Consider the following 21,312-nt stretch of genomic DNA (forward strand, 5'->3'; position numbering starts at 1 on the left):
AACCTCTCACTAAACTCTCTCCTCAGTTATGTGTGTTATGTTTTTTTGAGTGTATTATTTGTTTGAGTAAAGCTGCTGGACGGTGTCCCTCGGGTGCAAGGAACCAAGCGTTTATTTACAGGAAGCAGTCCTGAATAATGAGTTGTAATGCCGCAGTAGTGAGAGTAAACTCTTTAGAAGCGAGGGACCAGTCTAAGCAGGACTGGGCTCCAGATCAATCCTGCTGGCAGACACAACAACACTGTTGCTCTGCCACAGTCTCACTCGTTCTCTGTCTCTTCTCTCTCTGCAGAGGCACGGGCTATTTTTAGCCCTGGCAGCTCTTTCCCCACTGCACCCACCACCACCACCACCACCACCACCACCACCACCCATCTCTCTCCTCTCAATTCATCCCTTCATATCACCCCGACCTCAGCCTCCATACTAACCCTCCACCTTAACCCAAAGTACTCCCTGAACGATCCGCTCTGATCCCTCCACTCAGCTCCTCTCTTTCGCTCCTGATCTCTCTGACAGAGCTGGGGAGGCAGAGCGAGTGCTGGTAAGTTGAGATGTGTCAGGGGGGCAGATTCTGCTCCTCCTCTATCTTGTCCACGCTTATTACCCAAAGACACAAGCTGTGTCCAGGCTGGTCGGCCCCCATGTTTGGTGTCAGTGCGAGTTTTGATCATACTGCATTTCTTTGGTGGGTTGTTAGGGAGTGAGCTGAGCTGATGACTGACTCTCTGATTAGCACTGGAAGCCAGCCAAGACCCCGGTCGTGGTGTATAGAGAGGCTCTCACGCCGAAGGGAGCTGAGAGAAGGATGGGGGCTGACAGAGACAGAAAATACTTGTGCATATAGGTTGTGTGTGTGTGTGTGTGTGTGTGTGTGTGTGTGTGTGTGTGTGTGTGTGTTTGTGTTTGTGTTTGTGTTTCTGAATTAGCTAAACGAACAGAGAACAGCATGTGTGTGAGACAGCAGGAAATGAAAACAGCGAAGAGCAAAACGGTGAAAGCGTGCGAATTGATAGAAAATAAGTCCAACTGGGTAAGTCGTGTCTAAGACTACCTGTACAGTAGACTCTCTCTGTCTCTGTCACCCCCCCCATCAGACCATGACTACTCCTCCAGTGAGGGCGAGTCAGTCACTGTGCTGCCCTTGAGAGCGCGTCCTTAGCCAGCCTCTTCATGATAATGAGGCAGGCCCCACGGACGCTGCTCGCTGCATGCAACCCCTGCCCGCCCTCTCGCCTGCCTCTACGGGAGATAAGGACGCCAGTTCAGAGGAGAAGAGGACAGCGGGGAGGCTAAGAGCCTATGGGGGTATGGGGTTCTTTGCTCGGGGTAAAGGCCAGGAGCTTGGTGACGAGGGGCTGAAATCTTGGGCTTCGGCTGGTGACTGGTAACTTCAGTATGTAATTAGAGCAAGACAGTGTAACAAAATAGCATAATTTGCATTATTTTCCTTATTCCTTTTCCTGTTTCTTTCCTTTTGTGAGAGCTGTTTTCCTCGACTGAAAACACAGCCAGCGGAGGTCGATAACACTCCCAGAGAGAGTAGTATTTTGAGTTTATTCTCCTCTCACTGCATACAACAGCTGAATTCTTTGTTCAAGTTTTCCACAACACATAAAAATGTTCCTACGGTGTTTTTTAACACAAGTTTGAACATGTGCCACATACATTACATCTTATTAACACAAGCAAAGAGTACCTCAGAAATGAGTCCTTAAACCTGGAAATTAATTAGCATTTCAGCACCTCCAGTTCCCTCGTCTAAAAGTCGATGTTTTGTTTTGTTTTTTGATTTTGTTTTAAATAAGATCTGTGGTTAACACAAGCTGAACATTTTGTTCTACAACATAAAATACGTCAGTGAATACCCCACTCACAAACTTTGAAGCTTTTACATGGTGGTTGCTAACAAGTAGCTAAATAAGACTACAGAACGTCATCACATGTAGCCATGCCAAATGCAACTTTATAGCCTTGGTGGTGCAGGTGCAGTGGAGATGTGACCGTAGTGTAGTTTAAGCTTAGCAATAGCTTTTTACTTATGGCGATTACATTTAGGCCTCAAAAATCCTGAAAGTGGTCTTCATTTGTGAAGATTATCTTGCTGAACAAAACATTTAAGTCTCATCAGTGTTGTGTTTACCACAGAGCTTACATTCTGCAATCTTCCAAAATCCAATGGAAAAGTCCAATGGGCTTTTTGACGAGGGAACCAGAGCGCCGTTATCTTCCGGGTTGGCCTACAGAAAAATGTCATTCCTGGGGCACTCTATTGCCCAGACGCATTACATCCTCTGATATCTCTCTACAGCTGCCTGCCCGCCTTTTCATGACTGTCATTCCACATCACACTACTCCTCCTGTGTTCTGTGATGCTGATTATATTCTCATGCTGAACAGTGTGATTGAATATAACCATGGCTCTCTCTAGCTTACCACCGCCAGGACTTGGGGGCTGATATAGACACTGCTATATCTTCTCTCATCACCTGTCTTTTCACTCTTCTTTTCTGCACAGGAGAATGCCATTTCATACTACGATTCCAAAGCGGATTCAGACTATGTGAGTACAGTACAGACTGCACCCCCGTCTGCCTGCCTTAAACCCCAAATCCTACCCACTTACCCCTGCCACCCTGTCCTGCACAACCCCACCCCGTCTCTTCCCCCGGATTCCTGTGTTGATGCCCCCTCACCCAACCCCTCCGGTCGCAGGCCCCTGGGATGTCTGTGTGTGTTAGTGAGGTGACACTGCTTTATGGTGAGTTGGTGTGACAGAGCAGGGGCAGGCCGACGTGCATGTGACAGTGACTTCAGCTGTCCTCCCCCAGTCTTATTTCCAGAGTTTTCTCCCTCCCCGCTCTAACTGTGACGACGGCAGACCTGCGGTTGTTAGATCTCTGCACCCATCAAGCGGCAGTGGAAGAAGTGTTCAGATCCTTTACTAAAGTAAAAGTACTAATACCACCCTTTGAAAATAATCAGGTACAAATAAAAGATCTGCATTGAAAATGGTACTAAATTAAAAGTAAGAAAGTATGATCATGACAGTGTACTTAGAGTATTAAAAGTAAAATTACACAATGCAAAAAATAAAACAACAAAAACAAACAAAAAAGACTAATACACCTCAGAAAGATCAACATTTAGAAACAATAATAGAAAAAATACACAAAACTTCAAAAACAATAAAAAAAAAAGGAGAAAAACATCCTCCCCAAAAATCTATTATTATCTGCCCCCCACCCAGCTCAAGATTATTGAAACAAGGAAAAAAAACATCAATAAAAGTTATAAACAATACTAAAAATGACACTCACCAAAACTCAAAACTATATAATTGAAATAGATGGCAATTTGACTGGTTTATTAATCAAGTACTTGTTGCAACTGTACTTGTATTAACTGTTTGGTGATTTAATTTACAACAAACATTATATTTTAGAAACCCCTCTTATATTTTTTATGCAAAAATCTTAATTTGTGAAGTAACTAAAGCTGTAAGATAAATGTAGCAAAGTAAAAAGTACAATATTTCCCTCTGAAATGTAGTGGAGTAAAAGTGGCGTGAAAATGAAATACTCAAATAAAGTACAAGTACCTTGAATTCATACCTAAGTACAGTACTTGAGTAAATGTACTTAGTTACATTCGTCCACTGCCATCAAGACACCTCACGCCAAAAGTATATCACAATTTCATACACCAGGAAACCATTTTTATCATTTGTGTCATTCATATTGCAGAATATGAATGACATTCAAAGAAAGCTCTGCAGGCAAGGTACACTGTTTCCTTCAGAAAAGCCCTGCAAGTCACCGCCACCTCCTCTCTGGCTGCAGTTCTTGCTCAGGATAGGTCACACTCTGCGCCCGTGTCCGCTGATTGATTAAGTTTCAAGGAGGAGTGCAAGAATCGCCCCCTAGATCACCAAAGCACAAAAAGATGGGAAGAGAGTGAGATAGAGAGGGGAAGAGAGTGAGGCGGAGGAGCCATAAATCATGGTGTGATTTTCTCTTTGTGCACGCCACTCCTGTGATTAATGACACAGCGCTTTAGGGCCTGTCAGCACATCTAATTGGAGAACATCAGTCATCATTAACATGGCACACTGAGGCCAAGCCGGTGACACACCCCTGACCCCCACTTCACCAACCCCACAACCACCCAAAAGACAGTGGCAGAGGTCAGTCAGAGGTCATTCCTCATTCCTGCAACCACAACAGTCGCCCACCAGTTCTCCCAGATCTGAATTATGATTCCCTCCACGATGACCCGGTTCAATTAAGGCTTTGCCGTTGGACTGAAAATGAGCTCTACGTGTACTAATGATCTCTACTATGAGGGAGATACGATAAGAATTCAGTGGTATAAAAGGTAAGTGATTGGTGGGCTCTCTTATCCAAGCCTTGTCTCCTCTGTTCCCTATCCTGTACTCTACACCCTGCTAACTTCTCCTCTTGTCACTGTACCCTTGATATAAAAGTGCAATGTGATAATTCTTTTTTTGTTCAATGTGTCAAAGCATGTGTGAACCGCACTTTATTTTTCCTATTCAGCTACCGACCTGCCTCCTTTTGGTTCTTTGTCTTACATATTTTAATGTTGTATGTTATGCAAGTTGAACAATATTATGACTATTATGAAGTTGGTTAAAACTACAGACAATATCAGCCCCCACACGCCTCATCCCCCCCAAAAGATTGCAGTGTACACTTCAACAGAGCAGACAAAGAGTCCAGAGTGAAATTATTTTGGTTTACATGATCAAATAGTCAGTCATGTACCCAGGGTGCTAATACACCTTAAGGATTACAATCAAATATGATAATATGATTATCACATATGTGATTCTTAGTGCACCAATTTATTGTCTAAACATTGATATCGGCCGATATTCGCATTGACTGCCATCGACCTGTTGGTAAATGCAATGATGTTCTGCTGAGAACATCATTACAGTTGGTGCATCCCTAATGAAAATATAACATATTTTTTGTGCCTTCAGTTGTGGCATTTTACATTTATGTGTATATAGTTTAATATGTTAAACTATTCACCAGTTGTAATTTTTTTTCTGAAGGAATCCTTGTTTGTTTAAAGGCCTGTTTTTTTTTTAATCTTCCTCATTCATGCAGTCTTTCAAATAAACACCCACCCACCCACACACACAAACATATGCAGGGTCTTAAGTGACATGTTTGAGGTTAGCCCTGGTTGACTGAAGGCGGGAATGAAAGAATCTTCAAAATGTCATCTCTGGCCTCTTCAGCCTTTAATTAAACCTCGAGAACGGGGAGATAAAATTAACAAATTGGGTAATGAATCGAGCAAAACAGGTGGTGGATGGTTGAAGAAAATGAACCAATCAGTCTTTCCTGCGTGGATTTATTCAGCTCCTAATTAGACGCTGCCTTGGTTAATTATGATTGGGCTCTTCTGTAGAAGGGGGAAAAAATCCCTCCCTGCCCGACATTGACAGAATTAGTGTCAGACTGTATGATAAACAAACACCTCAACCCCACAGTTAGTGCTGCTGAAAAGCCAGCATCCCTAACCTAATCAGGTTTACTATTAACGGAGAGTCAAACTCAAACTGTACCAACAATCTGCACTAAATCAACATTAATCTAAAGTATCAGTTTGGATCATTTCCATGCAGTCTTCTGCCACGGGCACAACTGTTAGTTTTAATTGCTAGCATTTGTAGTCAGCAGTACATTTTATTGCATTTTTATTCTTTCATATCATTACAATTGCTCTCAGAGTTGTGTGATTTTATTATCAAGCTAAAAGCAGATATGACCTGGAAACAATCATCAATTTTAACATTTTCTCTTGCTTGGAGAGCTGCAGCCCTGTTTAGTTTTGCCTCAGTCCTTCCTTCTTTCCTCCAACTCTTACAAAGTAAGACATATTAATAAAAACCCCAAACTGAAATGGAACTGCTGGAAAATATTATATTACCACTTTAACAGTGATAATATAACACTGGTTAACTGCTAGTTACTGAATGTATTTTTAAGGAGTATAAAAGGAGGAAAGTCTTAAACCTTTTTAGCCTTGTGGTTGACAGATTGCAGCCTCAGGTCAGGTCCCAAAGGTGTAGGCTTAAAAAAGGCAAGCAGTCTTTTCTCAACAAAGTCCTGGACTAGAACTGACTAAAAGACATCACATCCAACTTGCATTATACGAGGAGGCTTTCCAATAAAGCGAAAGTAACAGCCAGTTCTTGTCTCACAACCTCTCAGTCATCCACATGAGCTGTCTGGTGATTCATAATAAAACACCTCCAACTTGTGACTCACAAAATATAGATAAGTCCTACAGCTCTATCACTTTTTAACCTTTTTGTTTTTTTGAGAAAGTAGTGCTATTTGTAAGGTTCATTTACATTTAATTTTTCTAAATTTCTAAATCATTATATCATTTCAGATTTGAATTTGTGAGGTTGTATTTGCCACAAACATTGATACGGTTTATATTTCTTTTCTTCTTTTTTTCTTCAAAATGAGCCAAGCTCTTCTGTGTGAAAGTCTTAATTTCTGATGTTACCAGTCATTAACTGTACTACTGAAAATATTAATGTCTTTTTACTTTCTACTTACGTCTTTGGGCAAAATGTAGATTAACTCAACTCACTCTAATAATCATATTCCTACATAAAATGTACCCAGGCTCAGGACCACAGGTCTGCTATACCATACTGTAATGCTTGAATTAGAAAAAGAAAATTTCTCCAAAAATCTGTTGTAAATTTGTTTAAATATTCTATTGAAAAGATCCCAAAAAGCATTCAGTTTAATTGTCTGCAGAGACCCTGACCAGGTGTGTCTCAGAAAACATCTATGTCCTAACGTGTTTCTCTATGGTCATGTCTCTCCTTAGCTCGTCTCTGTCATAACACTGTATTGTTCCGTATATTGACTTTCAGTGGGACTTTAGCACAACTATCCCCCCCGCTCGTCCCAACAACAGCTTGTAATTGCATTTTAATAGTCAATTAAAGTTGGCCCATCAATCAATTTTTGCTGTGGACATGGAGTTTTGATTTAATTTCTCCAAAAAACAAACAGTTTTCATCGTGTCAGATCCAATTAACCCGGGCTGCTTTATTAGGATGAAAGGTGCGCATTGCAGTTGCACATTTATGCCGAAGTAAATTTTTGCTCTTTAGAAATCAGAGTACATGAAGAATGAGCAGAGATGTGGGTTTTGTTTTAGTTTTGTGCTGTTTTCTAAGGATGCGTCTAACAGGGTTTTAGTCTAAGAATATGCACTGAAATCTGATCAAGAATAAGCCAATAAACTGAGCCAGAGAGTGGGGCTGTATCTTGCTGACATTTTTGTTTTCACATCCCACAATCACTTCCTCCTGTGGGAACAGGCACAGATTGCACTCCATTGATAACTTATCAAGATAAAAAGCTTAAATGTCAGTTTTTCTCTTTTATCTTTTGGCTTTCTTTGATATCTGACACTTTCCTAATGCAATATGTGTGTCAGGCTTTCTCACTGTGCACAATGGCCACGCTGAGAAGTTGTTAAAATGACAAAACATATTAGAAATATGCAGCATTAGTACTTTTTGTGTTTGTTTCTTTGTTTGTTTAAAACAGTTACGGGCAAGAGGGAGGAGACAGTCTGTTAAAAAATATACATTCATTCAAATAGATGGTAGTTAAAGGTGTGATTAAGTGGTGTTGGTTGCTAGTTATTGTTGGGGTTAATTTGTATGGCACCTCATGTGTCTGTGATAGTCATCTTGGTTACTAATGACTCTGTGTTTGGTGTCTGCTCTGATACCTGCTGTTGTTCTCTGATGAGAGGGAGAGTATAGAGCCACCTAAATCTGAAGGCAGACAAGAGGTGGAATAATTGCTGTTTTTTGTGCTAAACATTATCTAAATGCTGTGAAACTCTATGTGTGAGTCAGAAAGAGAGATTAAATAATAATAAACTGTTATAAAAACTGTATGTACCAGAGCCACAGATGGGCACTTTAAAGGCACAATATGGGAGGTGACAGAATACGGTGCTATATTTACACGTTTCCCTTCTTTTCTAGTGTTTTTATTTGTATGCTCACTCAGATTTGTGTGCGTGTGTGTGTGCATGTGTGTGTCAGCAGGCGGAAGATGGAGAGGAGGAGAACCCGCTGGAGAGCTCGACGTCTTTGGAGCTGGAGTTTGTGGATGATCCCAATTTTAAAAACAAGGTCAACTTCTCTTCCAGTGCGGTCCAGATTCCTACAGACATATACAAAGGCTGTAAGTGAACAAGAATACTCTTTCTTTATGAGTGTCGTGGTGGAAATGTAATCGAGTGAGTGGTTCTGCATATGCAGCATAATAATGTTGGTTAACACCAGAGTGCTCTGGTAGAATTGTGACACAAATGAGAGAACTGCTAAACAACTGAGTTTATTGTGCTAACCACTACAGTTAAAAATGAGCCCTACTGCCCATACTGACTGTTTAATGAGCACACACTGCATTTCCTTTATGTGGCCAAAAATGTGAATAGTGTTTAAAAAAAAAAACAAAAAAAAAACATTTCACACAAATAAATCAATAACCACAACAAGGCCATGGCACCACAAGCACAAGTTTCTGAAGAATCACAAAGAAACAGAGCTGTAGTAGAAGACTGTTCACCCGCACCTCTCTCACCTGTGTTGTTGAGATCATACGGCAGAGGATGAGGGAAAAATGAATACAGTCGATCTCTACCAGACTCTTTTGGAAGTCTTTCTGCCAACTGATATTTTAAAACACGACTCAATACCCACGAACTCCACCATGAACCACAAGCTAACTGTCAAGTGTGCTTTTATATGATGGTAGGGGTCAGGTAGTGTATCATAGTTAAATGAATAAATGTTCAAGTATGCCCTGGGTGCAGTATTAGTCATGAAATATATATCATTGTTTTCTAAGGAGACAAAAGTGAGGGATTTTGAAATTTAAATACTTAAAACATATATTTTGGACATATATTTGAAAAATATTGTACCAAGAGATGAAACAACAATTGAAACCAGGGCACAGGCGAAGAACTTATTATTATTAGTGATCGCCGCTGCAGTCGTCATCAGAGCTATCTGCTAATGGCTGAGTGAGGGTTACCGTTTGAAAAACCCAGATAAGAACGCAGAATGCATATTAACCCGCTCTTTAAAGCGTTCCTGCTGAATGATCTCAAATATGTGCAGGGCTATGGTAAAAACCAGTTAATTTCTTAAATGTTATACAGAAATAGAGGTTTACCTGTATCATACGTGCACCAAGATGTCTTCTCCTGGTTTCCATACACACCCCTGGTCTGTAGATAGAAGACGGTCTCCTGATTTGACTTGACCTCTCCCCTCTCCCAGTATGTTAGCTTGAACTCTCCATCCTTTTGTATCAGCCAGCATGTTAGCACACTAACATGATTTTAGATGACAGACGGTCTCTCACCAGATCTGTACTGTATTCTTTTTTTCTTTTCCTTTTTTGCGTGGGCATGGTCTCCCCCGCTCGTGGACCCTGCCCTTCCTGCTTGGCACCGTGCTGCCCTGCGGACATAACACCATCCTTAGTCTGCAGCTGCCAAATGGACAAAAGGGAACACATGTACCTTCCGGGACTCTGATTTCGCTTGGCATGTTCCCTCTGTTATCCACCTCTAACCTTTGGACACTCTCTGCCTGCCTCTTAAAAGACTCAAAAACCAGAGCATGTGCAGACAGACAGCCATTTTCACAGTGGCAATTTCTTTTTTTCTCTCTCTCTCTGTTATTGTCTAGCTCTTCGCCCTCTTTGTTGAACAGGCAGTGTATGGCACCTGTCTGTGACAATGCCCTCCAGCTGTGTCTCCAGACAAATCTTGTCAGAATTAGACACTCTTGGTTCGGGAGGAGATGTCAAAGGCCACAGCTAACTCACAATAGAGCAATCAGGCCTGCACATTGTTCCCGCAGCCATTTTGTGCCAGCTCTGGTTCCCCTGTCTGAAGATATGAGTCAGAGAATAAAGGCCTCTCGATTGAGCCTGGTGGAGACTAGAGGAGTGGAGTGGTGCGGTGCATGGAATTAGCTTTTTCGGTTCTCTTCTGTAGAAAATGTTTACTATTGATGTTGTTTAGTTAGCTCCCATTGCGCGGTCTGCTGTGCTGAGATTGCCAATTGCAGATTTTGTGCCAACTCCATTATGAACATGTGTGCCATGTTTTAGTTGTTGCTGATAAATAAAGAGTGTTGAACAACATGTTGCTGCCCTAATGTAATGTCATTTTAAAAGACGCTGTGCCACCAAACCAAATGTCCCAGGCACAAATGTTGGTGTTAGAAACATCCATTTTGTGATGTTCGGTGTGCAGTGCAACGTAGACAAAGCTTAAGGGGAGCGCCACTGATTCTACACATCAAAGTCTGTTTACAGTTCTCGTGGCGTACGACTGCATCTGTGAAAAAAAGCTGTATGGAGCCTTTTGTGGCTTTTGTGGAGTTGTGCAAGGTGGTAAATTCCTCAGTTGCAGCTGAAGACTATAAGTCAGAAAATGACACAAAAAAAGGAAAGAGTAAGTGGAGTAAAAAAAAAGGTAAGCTCACCATACCCCTGTAGCCGTTCCTCATGTCCGCTTGAGGTCACAGTAGCTGCTACCTGCATAACACAGCTACATTTCTGACTGAACTCTCAGCTAGTGATATTGTGTCAAACATATCAATTTATTGTTACATATTGATGCCATACGTTATATAAAACAATGGACATAGCTACTTTGATGTCACCCATTGTTTTGAAACTTCAAGTTTGGCATTTTGCTGTCTTGGTTTGTTTTTTGGAGCCATTTGCAGTAAACGCTTTGCTGTTGGGACATGATGTCTTTATGTTCCGCTTAGCAGCAGCGGCTGAGTCAAGTGTGACACCTAGTGGTGAAATTTGGTAAATAGGTATGGTAGAGTATAGAGTTCGGCATTTCAACTCACACCATCTTGGTTTTTTGGAGACTGAAGTGGCCATATTTGGATGAGAGGGTGGAGCTGTAGAGTGGGTTGATCTGTCTTACAGACTGGAGACAGCCTCTTGCTCAAGCGGCCCCGCCCTAATACATAACTTTAAGCCTTCATATAAACACCTGTACAGTCTTAATGATTGTTGTAATTTGCTTTAGAGACACAAACTCTTTTTCTTACCAGGCTGTAAATGTGTTTATTTCTGCTGTAAAGTTAGGCGTTTTGAAATGGCGGTCTGTAGGTATTGAGTTTATTTTTGAGCCAGCCTCTAGTGGCCATTCAAGGAACTGCAGTTTTTGTCACTTGGGCATTGACTTTATTTTTCAGCCCTGGAGGTTGCAGCCTAATAGACACTGAATGTCTGAAATGATTTCAATACTCATTTTCCACAGAATTGATACACTGATACCAGCTAAGCTTTCTCACCATATCTTATGGTTTGCAGAGTACTTAAGTCATTTTGCTGCGCCCTGCCACTAGCAATACAAAGAAGATAAGTTATAATCATGTTATAGCCTTATTATATTTATCTTTAGGTACAAGATTTTACATTGTATGTCCTTAATGTCATTTTTCCTTTGGTAGATATGAATATCAATATTTTTGCATTTTGCGTCATATGAGAACCGGGTTTAGACTTTAAAGAAGAATGTGTGGAATAAAAATGCCAATATCGCTGGTTCAGCAGCATTGATTTTAAACCTGTTTTTTTAACTGTCCATCATGAGTTCAGAACAATTAATAATGGAAATGTAACAAAAATGTGGGCACATTTCTCCATGCTCTATGGCATTGTCCCATGGTATTACCTTTTTGGCAGGTGGTACTGAAAAAACTTGAAGGGTGTCTCAAACAACCTAAACCGCTTGTCTGTCCAGGGACAAATCTCGTGCTCCACCAGGTCTTACTAAGGCAAAATTTAGACTCACAGTAACAGGTATTATTGCATCAGCCAGGCTCATTCTGTTCAACTGGAAGAGCCCACACGGGCTGGAGTTTACAAAGTGGCACAAATATAAGAAAAACTAGTCAAACATGGCAGTTTTTTTCTGGCTCAAATCAAAGGTGCAGCATCTTAGAGCGCGTACTCAGGAACAGGATATATATGTATGTTTATACTATATATGCATTTACATCAACTTTATGTCATGGGAGCTGCGTTTACTTTAGTGAGATGGTGAAAGGGGGATTATTATCTGTGTGTCATGTTCTGCTCCGGTCCCAGCAGCAGGAGCCTGCAGGGTGCCTCCGAGAGGATGTCTGAGGAAACTAATGTGGGCGGATTGTTGTCCTCTGGGTCTGGAGAGGTCTGGATCTACAGTATAGTATCTGTGGGTTTAGGATTAGCAGAAAAGAAGCAGTGTGAGTGGGTAGATTCAGCGCTCGTTCCTCAGGGGGAGGCCGGAGGAAAGGCAGAGAAAAGAAAAGTGTAGGAAGAATGGAGCACAGTCTAAAGTACAGCATGGTGTTCAACAGTTGTGAAATTCTCAAGTGTTGTTTATTAGCACTTGTTTGCACTGAGTTGCTGCTTTGATTTGTAGACATTGTTAATGCATTGAATAAATTGACTGTTTTCCAGAAAATAGCAGCATGAATTGAGATTCACAGCAGAATGGGTGTCCTTGGAGATGGACGGGAAGAGACACAGATAGAAGGAAAGATAGAAAGAAAGAGGGGTGAGAGGAGGGAGACACTTTAATAATAGAAACCATTTAGAGCAAAAAAAAAAAAAAAAGCATTTTCTTTTTTTTCTCTTTTTTATTGTGATCCTTTCAGCAACTAAATGAGGCGGTGCATACGTCCTGGTTTGATTTGTCTGCTAGGCCCCATGTCCGTTTATTGAGATTGAGAGTGTTCCCTGAGCGCAGTAATGAACCATTTTATGATTCATTATCCCACTGCTGATTCCTGCTGCCAAGTCTGCAAACTTTCTAATTAGCTTAGGTCAAACATTCATACAGTTTTCCTCTAATTATCGTTGCTTATTACGGAATGGACATCGCAACACAGCCACAGAGGGATAAATTGATGTGGGTGGTGTCGTCAGCGGAGGTTTTATTCCCAGAGCAAATGTTGCAGAAATGGTGAGAAAGAGGCAGGGATTTGCTGAATAATTGCGGAGGAAGGGCTCTGGGAATATAATCTTTAAAATAATCACTGAAAAATAAGCATGAAAACAGCGAGGGAATACACAAATTATTCTTTGGCGACTATTTTGTAAATTCAGTGGAATCTCGTTGGTAATTGGACCGAGTTCATACGGCAGATAGAGGATACTAATCCAGATTGGGTCATTCCACAGTTGCATGTCCATTATAACATGTTGAAAATATAGAAGGTTGTAAATCAGCCTCTTCGAAAAGGTAGCAATTATGTGTGTGTATATAGTGTGCACATTGGTGTGTGACTACATTAGTGTTTGTGTGAGAATAAGCAGCCACTGTTCCCAGCAGGGAATAAAGAAAACCACCAGTGAATGTGGGAAGCCCTTTCATTGAATTTGAAGTTTAAATCCGCTGCATGCGGTGCCTTTTCTGGCAGCCTAACGTCATGTTGTCAGTTTGCTATTGTAGTCAGGCGCAGTGAGAAACTTGGTTATCAGAAATGAATGGCGAGGACTGGCTAACTTTGTGCAGATGAAAGAGCAAAGCTTAAATGTTTTGCATGGAGCGATTAAACCCCCCCCACCCCGACACACACACACACTCACACATTCACAACACAGCCATGATTACCACTCTGCCCTGTACTTGACTGTCCGATTGCTGTTTAGTTTTTGGACCATATCGGTGGGTTTGCAAAAGTTTGCCCTTTAGTAGACCATATGTTTATTAATTACTCAACCTGTGTCACATTGAATTTGTTAGGAAAATGGTTTCCTTGGATGCCTCCTTGGTGAATATGGAATCCAAAAACTGAGAAGTTCTTGATGACCTGAAATCATAGGGGTCATGTTAAACACTAATTGAACTATATCAAAACATCAGATAAACCCTCACACAACTATGATAATATAATTATGATTGATTATATATAATCGAAGTCTCATTTATCCAGTATCCATTTATCCACTTGTATGCTCAGTACCTTCCAAACAGAAAGCCTTTTCCGATGGGTAACTGAACTAAAAGCCAGACTCCAATGACTAAAATAGTCATTTTACCTCACTGAACACAGGAGCCGCTAGTCTACCGCTGCCCTGATCAGATAGTTTGTTTGTGTCATTTTGTGACCCTCGTGTTTTAAAGTGTAAGTTCAGATTCACCAAAGTGTAACAATAACACAAATAAACTATCTTATTGATTCAATGGTGGATCAGCAGCTCATGTGTTTGACGAGGTAAAATCCCTGTTTTTGTTCATTAAGTTTGGCTTTGAAGAGAGATAGGTTTAACTTTCAGTTCAGTTCCCCATCGGAAAGGGCTGTCTGCTTGGAAGGTACTGAGCATACGACTGAATTTTGCAGTAAACGGTAGGGGTGGGCAGTATGGCCCTAAAATAGTATCTCAATATTTTGGGGTATTTTTTTCCATAATAATAGTCTTGAAGATATGACATAATACAGAAAAATATTTAAAAAATCTTTATCATTAATTCCAAGAACATACAATTACAACAAAATGAGTGTATTCAGGTATTCAGTAATAACGAGCCAAAAATTATATCTCATCTCTCTCTACCCCCCGACCACCACCCCCCACGCCCCATACTCCTCGGATAAATATCTGGCTTTTTACCTGCTAAATGCTGCTCTATTTTAGTTGTGAACTTTGTCTACTGTGTGTTGGTTAAATGGTATGCTTTGAAAAGTGGTCATCAGTCATATGTAGGCTAGGCAATAGGCTAAAATGTTCAATTATTTATGAGACTGTAATTAACAAGAGAGGAAATAAAATACAGAATCAAAATCTGCCTAAATCAGCAGCAAGCTTGCTCTCCCTACCCTGTGAATGTTAGCCTCCATTTTGTTACTGCACTCTGTCTGGTCTGTGGTTGGATCGCCTGTGGGGAGCTTCTAGCAAAAAAAAAGCATCCAATTCACCTTTTTAAAGAGCAAATTGCACAGGGTGTATGTAATGTGCAGTGGAGAATTGAGTGCAACAGATACAGCAGATAGAGAGTCGCAGTGTCGTCTGCGATTTGAAAAGACGGGGAAGATTTGCATCTGCAGGGTTTTGTGTGAGTGAAACTACCTCTGATGTCTCTCATCTTCTTTAAAATGGATGTGGAGAAAAGTCAGCTCACCTGGTACTGAGGGGACAAAGGCGACTTTTGATAGACAGACGCAGGTCTGTTCACAATAGGAGGGCAAAATGAGAAAGCGTTTGCTTTGTCACTTAGTCGAATTATATGCTGTGGCTCCAATTAGCCAATGTTCCCTTTTCACTTTGTGCTATTGCCATATATTTCTATCACAACATGCTACATTTGTCATCTTAAAGTCATAAGCTGTGCATCTTGAGATTTGCCTCAGCTAAATGTAAAATGTCATCTTTGTGTGCGTGTGTGCATGTGTGTGTGTTTGCGTGTGCACAGTACACGCAGCCTGTATTCGTTTCACACGCCCCAGGTTCCTTCCAGTGGAGGAAGCTTCCCTGTCAACCAACTCACGCCACGCTGGAGATCAACTCAGCCCGTCTCAACATCAAACCAGATTTAAATGTGTGGAAAAAAGCAAAAGTGATTTGTGAAAGAAGAAAAAAAGAAAGTGTGCAAAAAAAGTGCAAAAAAAGAAGAGCTAGAGAGAGAGGGGGTATAAGGGAAATGGGATTTAAAGTTAAACCAAAAGAGAAGAAAGACAGTCCAAACACTGCGGGCTGTATTTCTGTCGTTCTTGACTTTACAGACTCACATCTTTCTCTCTCTCTGCCCCTCACCCATCCACCCCTATAGTGTGTGCCCAGTGAAGGGGCACTATCATTTACCAGCACACTAATTAGAACAGTCAGCACAGCACAACTCCACTTCACTCACCACCAGGCTCACAAATTACATTTCATGTGTTTGTTATTTACTGCTCTTCTTTAATTAGAAAGAATATTTGGAGGAGTTCTCTGGAGGTGTGGTGAAATCTCTCCCTTCTTTCTTATTCTGTATATTGAATAATCATTCGTCCTCAGAGAAATTTCCACACTCTCTCTCTCTCACACACACACACACACACACAGTCTGAGATTACCATTTAGCAAAACCGAGGTCCTTGCTGACAAATACACTCATACTAAATGCTTTTTCTGAGTGAAACCGCTTGAATCCTTCACATGAATTTTAATTATAATGAGTTAGTGCTGCTGTTTTAGTTGCAAAGAAATTCTCGGGGACCCGTTCTGTTAAGCACACTGCAGAAGAATACAAATGAGGTTATACAGTATCTCCTGGACGTTATTTTTCTCTAACCAAAGCTACAAAAAGACACATTTTTTTCTCTGGGAAGGCTTAGACTTTGTGGATGTGTGAGCTGCTGCCAGTTCCTGTTGCTGCCTTTTCCTCTGCAGGATGAAAGGTTTAATGTTCAGGCTCTTTAACACTCAGCCAGGCCACAAAACAGACCTGAAAGAAGAGAAAAGACGGAGAGACTGAGAGGAAACAGGAGAGAGGGGAGATGGAAGAGGAATTGGGTTGGCAATACAGAGAGACAAGGAGGGGGGTGGCATATGCAGATGCAAAGATGCTGGTCTGTAATGACATCAGAAACTGCATTTACACTGCCTGTTCAAGGCGGGAATATCACGCCATTATGCCGCCTTCTCGTTCTGTATGTAACATTCAATGGCGGAAAGGGGGGACAGAGTTGTCTCGCCTCTGAGCCAGGGCCGTAAGGTAATAGCAGCGCCTCAATGACGTCTGTGTAAAACATAAAGCGTGAAGACGTTATCATGGGTGGCACAACTGTGATGTTTTGACGTTGTGTTTTTGTGTGCGACCCACCACGGGAGATTTAAACAGCAGCTGTTAGCATAGCAGCTAACTGAAAGAAGAACATCAGTCGTAAATGTCCGGAAATTGGGAAACAATGAGATTTAAGAGCTAGTTACCCTCTGAGCAGAGGATGAGCTCAACTGCTGTACAACAAAGATGGTAAATGATTGTGATTGACGTTATGCCATTGTCTGCAGAAGCATACTTTATGTCACTCTAGAGACAGACTTTGTTGCAGCCCTGTATCACGATCTCTGTGTAAAAGTGGCTAAAATGTGCAGGCAGTGTGTGTTTATCACCCAAATTACAACTTAACATTTTCTCACTTACTTTAGTGTTATTGGAAAACTGCTCACAGTGAGCCTCCTACAGACTGGGAGATTTTATAAATCTTGTAAGTTTAGTGCAGCCTACACTGTTCAACATGGATCTAACAAACTTGGGTACAATTTCAAATTTCAAATTTATGTATGCAGACTGTACAATGACAACATCTACTGAATCGTAGGCTGTGATGTACGTTAGTCGATGTCATTACATAAGAACAAAACTTCGTCAGTGTGCGTCATCTGCTTTAGTAGTAAGAGAAACATGAATCGAGCCCTTGCATTAGTGGCATTTATGTGTGTCAAAAAAAGTCTGAAGAAGAGGAGGAAGAAGATAATGTGGTTGCAGTCGTGGCTAGGGAAAAGAGGCCAGTTTTTGCAATGAGAGCTCAAAGTAAGGATTAGCATCTACTAGCATTTAGCAGTGTCGTGCTGCTCAGTGCGTCATGTCATGTTGCATTTCTATTGGTTAGTTAGCAGATTTAGCTCATAACAGCAGTCACACAGTGAGATTCTCATCCCAAATATCTGACACTCAGAATTTTATCCCAGGTTGTCTTTGATAGTACGGCTGTGACAATATCCGTGTCTGGATATTAACTGAGATTTCAAAACAAGCGGTACTGTGTCAGTGTTGCGCTACCTGTCTGTTTGAGTAATGTCGCCTGTATGTCAAAGTAAAATAGCATCGAACTGCGCCACTTAGTCAGTGTGTTTAAAAAGTACAATATGTAAACCCTTCATGCCGATGACAGTAATAATGGTTATGACTCTTCAAACGGACTCAGCCAATAGCTTCAGCTCCATTATGGCTGTCTTATGAGGGACCACTTGTTTTCAGCTCTGATGTATCGCAGGCCTCTGTGCCTTTTTCCTGCTATGTGTGTACAGTAAAAGCATGCTCCGATTTCTATAATGTTGGATTAATACGGAGCATAAGGCGCAGAATGGCTCAGATGGCTCTTTATCTTCCGTATATGAGTGTGAATAATGTGTGTGTGAGGGGTTGGGGGGTGGGGTCATAGGATAGGGATAGTGGCGGGGGTGGGGGGGTTGAGAAATGATCTCACGCAGAGATGCTCCATAAATCCCACTCATAATTGTTTCCCTACTTGGTGTGCAGTCTTTCTCCATAAAGGGGCAAAGCCAAGGGTGCTCTAAATGTCAGGGGAGCGGCGCGCTGATGAATTACCTTTTAAAGATATCAGAGAGAGGCGCGTTTCACGTGAAAGATGAGCCCAAACAGCGCTCGGAGGCCCTGTCTGCCTGTGTGAGCATATTTCCCCCCCAGGGGAAATTTGTCTTTTTATCAACTGTCCAGAGAAGTCACAGCATATCCTAAATGAATAAATCAAAGAGAATTAGTTTGCTCTGTTCTCTTATCTCGATGTGCCTGTTTTTTTCTGTAGAGATCACCTGCAGGTGTGTGTGTGTGTGTGTGTGTGCGTGCGTGCGTGCATGCGTGTGCAGAGTTGGCCTGACAGTAGAGGTGGTTCACATCTGAAACTGCCCAGTCTTTTTTATTTTTCAGCTGGCAACATAAACACACACTTGCTTTGGTTTGTCTCATTAACATGTGACTGAAAGTCCTGCCCTTTCCCCATTGGACAAAAAATCCCAGCTAACGTGTGGCGTTTTTATTTAATGGGAAAAGTTAGAATCGGCATTCAATCCTGGGAGAAATTACTCTGCAGTAGTCACAGGATTTTACTGGCTCCAGCTGCGATCAGCTCTGATCAGCCGTGATGGAAACAAGACACCCGGATAGACACGCAAGTTTTAGCCCCTTTGCCAGCATGATGCAAATGATGTCCGCTACAAAGTATCGTCTGTCTTTGTCCAAACATCGTTCAAAATTTAGTTGCCGTTAAGTTTGAGAGAGAGGCTGAATAAGTGAGATACACAGGGTTCCCATGGTCACTGAAAACCTGGAAAAGTCATGGAATTACAGTGAATCAGAACGTTTTGGAAAAATCACGGAATTTTGTTGTGTAATAAAACTACTAGAGTAATCCTCTATTGATAACCTTCAACATACAATAACATAACGGCAAATTTATTTTCTGTAAATGATAATGTAACGTTGCTCTTGTATGCATCAGTGTGTAAAGTTTTGTTTACCATCGGGTATCTTTCCTCATTTTCTCCTGCGTTCCTTCACTCCCTACATGTATGCTCGCTAGTTGAAATTATGTGTCAATCTGATATATTTGAAAAAAAGGCAGGCAAGTGAGACAAAAAAAATGATGGGTTCTTGAAAAGTCTGAAAAGGTTGTCCATGAAAATGTGGGAAACCTGGATTTAAAATAAAATGTAAAAACCTGCATTAACATGCTAATTTTATTGGGAAAAGGGTAAAAGTATGAATATAGATACTCACCACCACCACCATCAGTAGATACGTGACAAAGATTCTGTCTGTATCAGTGTGTGTGTGTGTGTGTGTGTCTGTCTGTCTGCAGCCCTGGGCAGCAATGCAGCTGATAAGCCTTGCATAGCCAGAGTTTGGTTGATGCCTTGATGTTAGTCAAGGTAGCTGAGATGGTGCTAGTTTTAAACTGAGGTCGCAGGATGTCTCTTTGCCCTTGGCCTGTCTGGGACAGCTATCATTACAGACCCAGTGCCTCTCCAGATAAGAGCACCTAGGACTTCACAGCACATAGGCTGTCGCTGCCGCAGCAACCTGCTGTGGTAGCTCATGCTTAAAGGATAATACTTTTTACACATTAATCAGATGGCTCTTTGACCACAGAGCATTGCACGGCCCAGATGAAATTGAAATGCATGGTTTGGTTCCCTGATAATCTCCACATAAACATCAGTAAAGTATTGCCCCTGCTGAAATGAATCATGGGAGCGACTGCGGCAAGTTTGAAAATTCAGAGTCAAAATTGCAGAGATTCAGAGAGTCTCACAAATTTCTCTCTCCACTTCACTTTTTGTAGTTCTTCAGACCATCTGGGCTGTTGGCAAATGTAAACTCTGTGTTGTGAGAGATAGAACATAAAGCTGTTTCACTCTCTAATTCGGGAAGAGTGCATTTAAGTCTGTCACAGAAACGTCACGGCTACACATTCTTCAGGAAGTAATCCTCATATAACCTTGAGACAAATAGATGCCAAAACAAATATTGTTTTCCAATAAATCAAAGGTAATGTTTCATTGTTGCTTTACACTGATGACGGAGCCTCGAGTTCTCCAAAACAGTGATTAACAACTTTTCTCACCAGCTTCTTGTTCACCTACAAAGCAAAGGACAAATGTGATCCAGCATTTGTTACGTAACATGAAAACGCTTCAAATAATCAATTCTCTGACCTCTAAGTCTTTAATTCTGCCATTTTCAATTTAGCAGTTTAAAGTGAAGTTTATTTTGTGTGTTTTTTTTCCCTCCCTCCTTCCCTCATGAGCAAGAAATTGCCTTTTCGGGCTGTGAAAGCAGCCACTCATTCGTGTTAATTTCTGTGTTGCTTTCCATCAATCGTCCTCCCTCTCTCTCTGGGTTTTTATGTTTATCCCCATCTGTAGGGCTGCCTCTATCCTCCTCCATTCTTCCTTTGTGTTTACGTCTATGAATTTTGAGAAAAACATGTCGAGGAGCTCCCCTTGGTGATGGCAGCAATTTGGCTTTCATATATTCCTATCCTCCAGACACTGCTTAGTGCTGCTGTAGTGAGTGCCTGTGTGTGTGTCTTTGTATGTGTGTGTGTGTTTATTTTTTACAGGATGCTAAAGAGTAATGAAACTTAGCTGTTATTTTGAGCTACACATTCGAAGAGTTCAGCAACGTGGAAGTGAACATTCAGCTGAAAACAATATCATTTAGGCGTTGTCATGCGACTGATTATCCAGAGGCTTTCAGCTTACAGTAAAGGAGATGCGCAGTGGAGGAGGGCCCGGTGGCGTGTTTCATACTTATAAACCGACAGCTCGTCAAACACGGAGAAGTAATTGAAAAGCAGAAGTGGATAATGATCATTTATTTGTGTGAAATTCGAACCAGGGGTTGAGATAAAGCTGGACTTGTCGGTTCAGAGGCTTGTCTAGCTTTGCTTGGCTGAGTAATTAA

General features: G+C 41.4%; 1 protein-coding gene across 5 annotated transcripts in view; it reads left to right on the plus strand.

Annotated features, from left to right (window-relative positions):
• The window catches only part of cacna2d2a (calcium voltage-gated channel auxiliary subunit alpha2delta 2a), a 192,004-nt gene that overhangs the window by 113,820 nt on the left and 56,872 nt on the right, over window positions 1–21,312 (plus strand). For 2 of the 5 annotated variants that reach the window (XM_088089802.1, XM_088089818.1), the window contains exons 5-6: window positions 2,519–2,563; window positions 8,129–8,270. In XM_088089802.1, coding sequence (XP_087945928.1) covers window positions 2,519–2,563; window positions 8,129–8,270 — 187 coding nt within the window. The remainder of the gene's footprint in view (window positions 1–2,518; window positions 2,564–8,128; window positions 8,271–21,312) is intronic. The other 3 variants (XM_088089811.1, XM_088089827.1, XM_088089834.1) reach the window with 3 other exon arrangements.

The sequence above is a fragment of the Plectropomus leopardus genome, chromosome 2 (genome assembly GCF_026936395.1).
Source record: "Plectropomus leopardus strain MGB_pleo_1.0 chromosome 2, ASM2693639v1, whole genome shotgun sequence".
In the NCBI taxonomy this organism is placed as follows: domain Eukaryota; kingdom Metazoa; phylum Chordata; class Actinopteri; order Perciformes; family Serranidae; genus Plectropomus; species Plectropomus leopardus.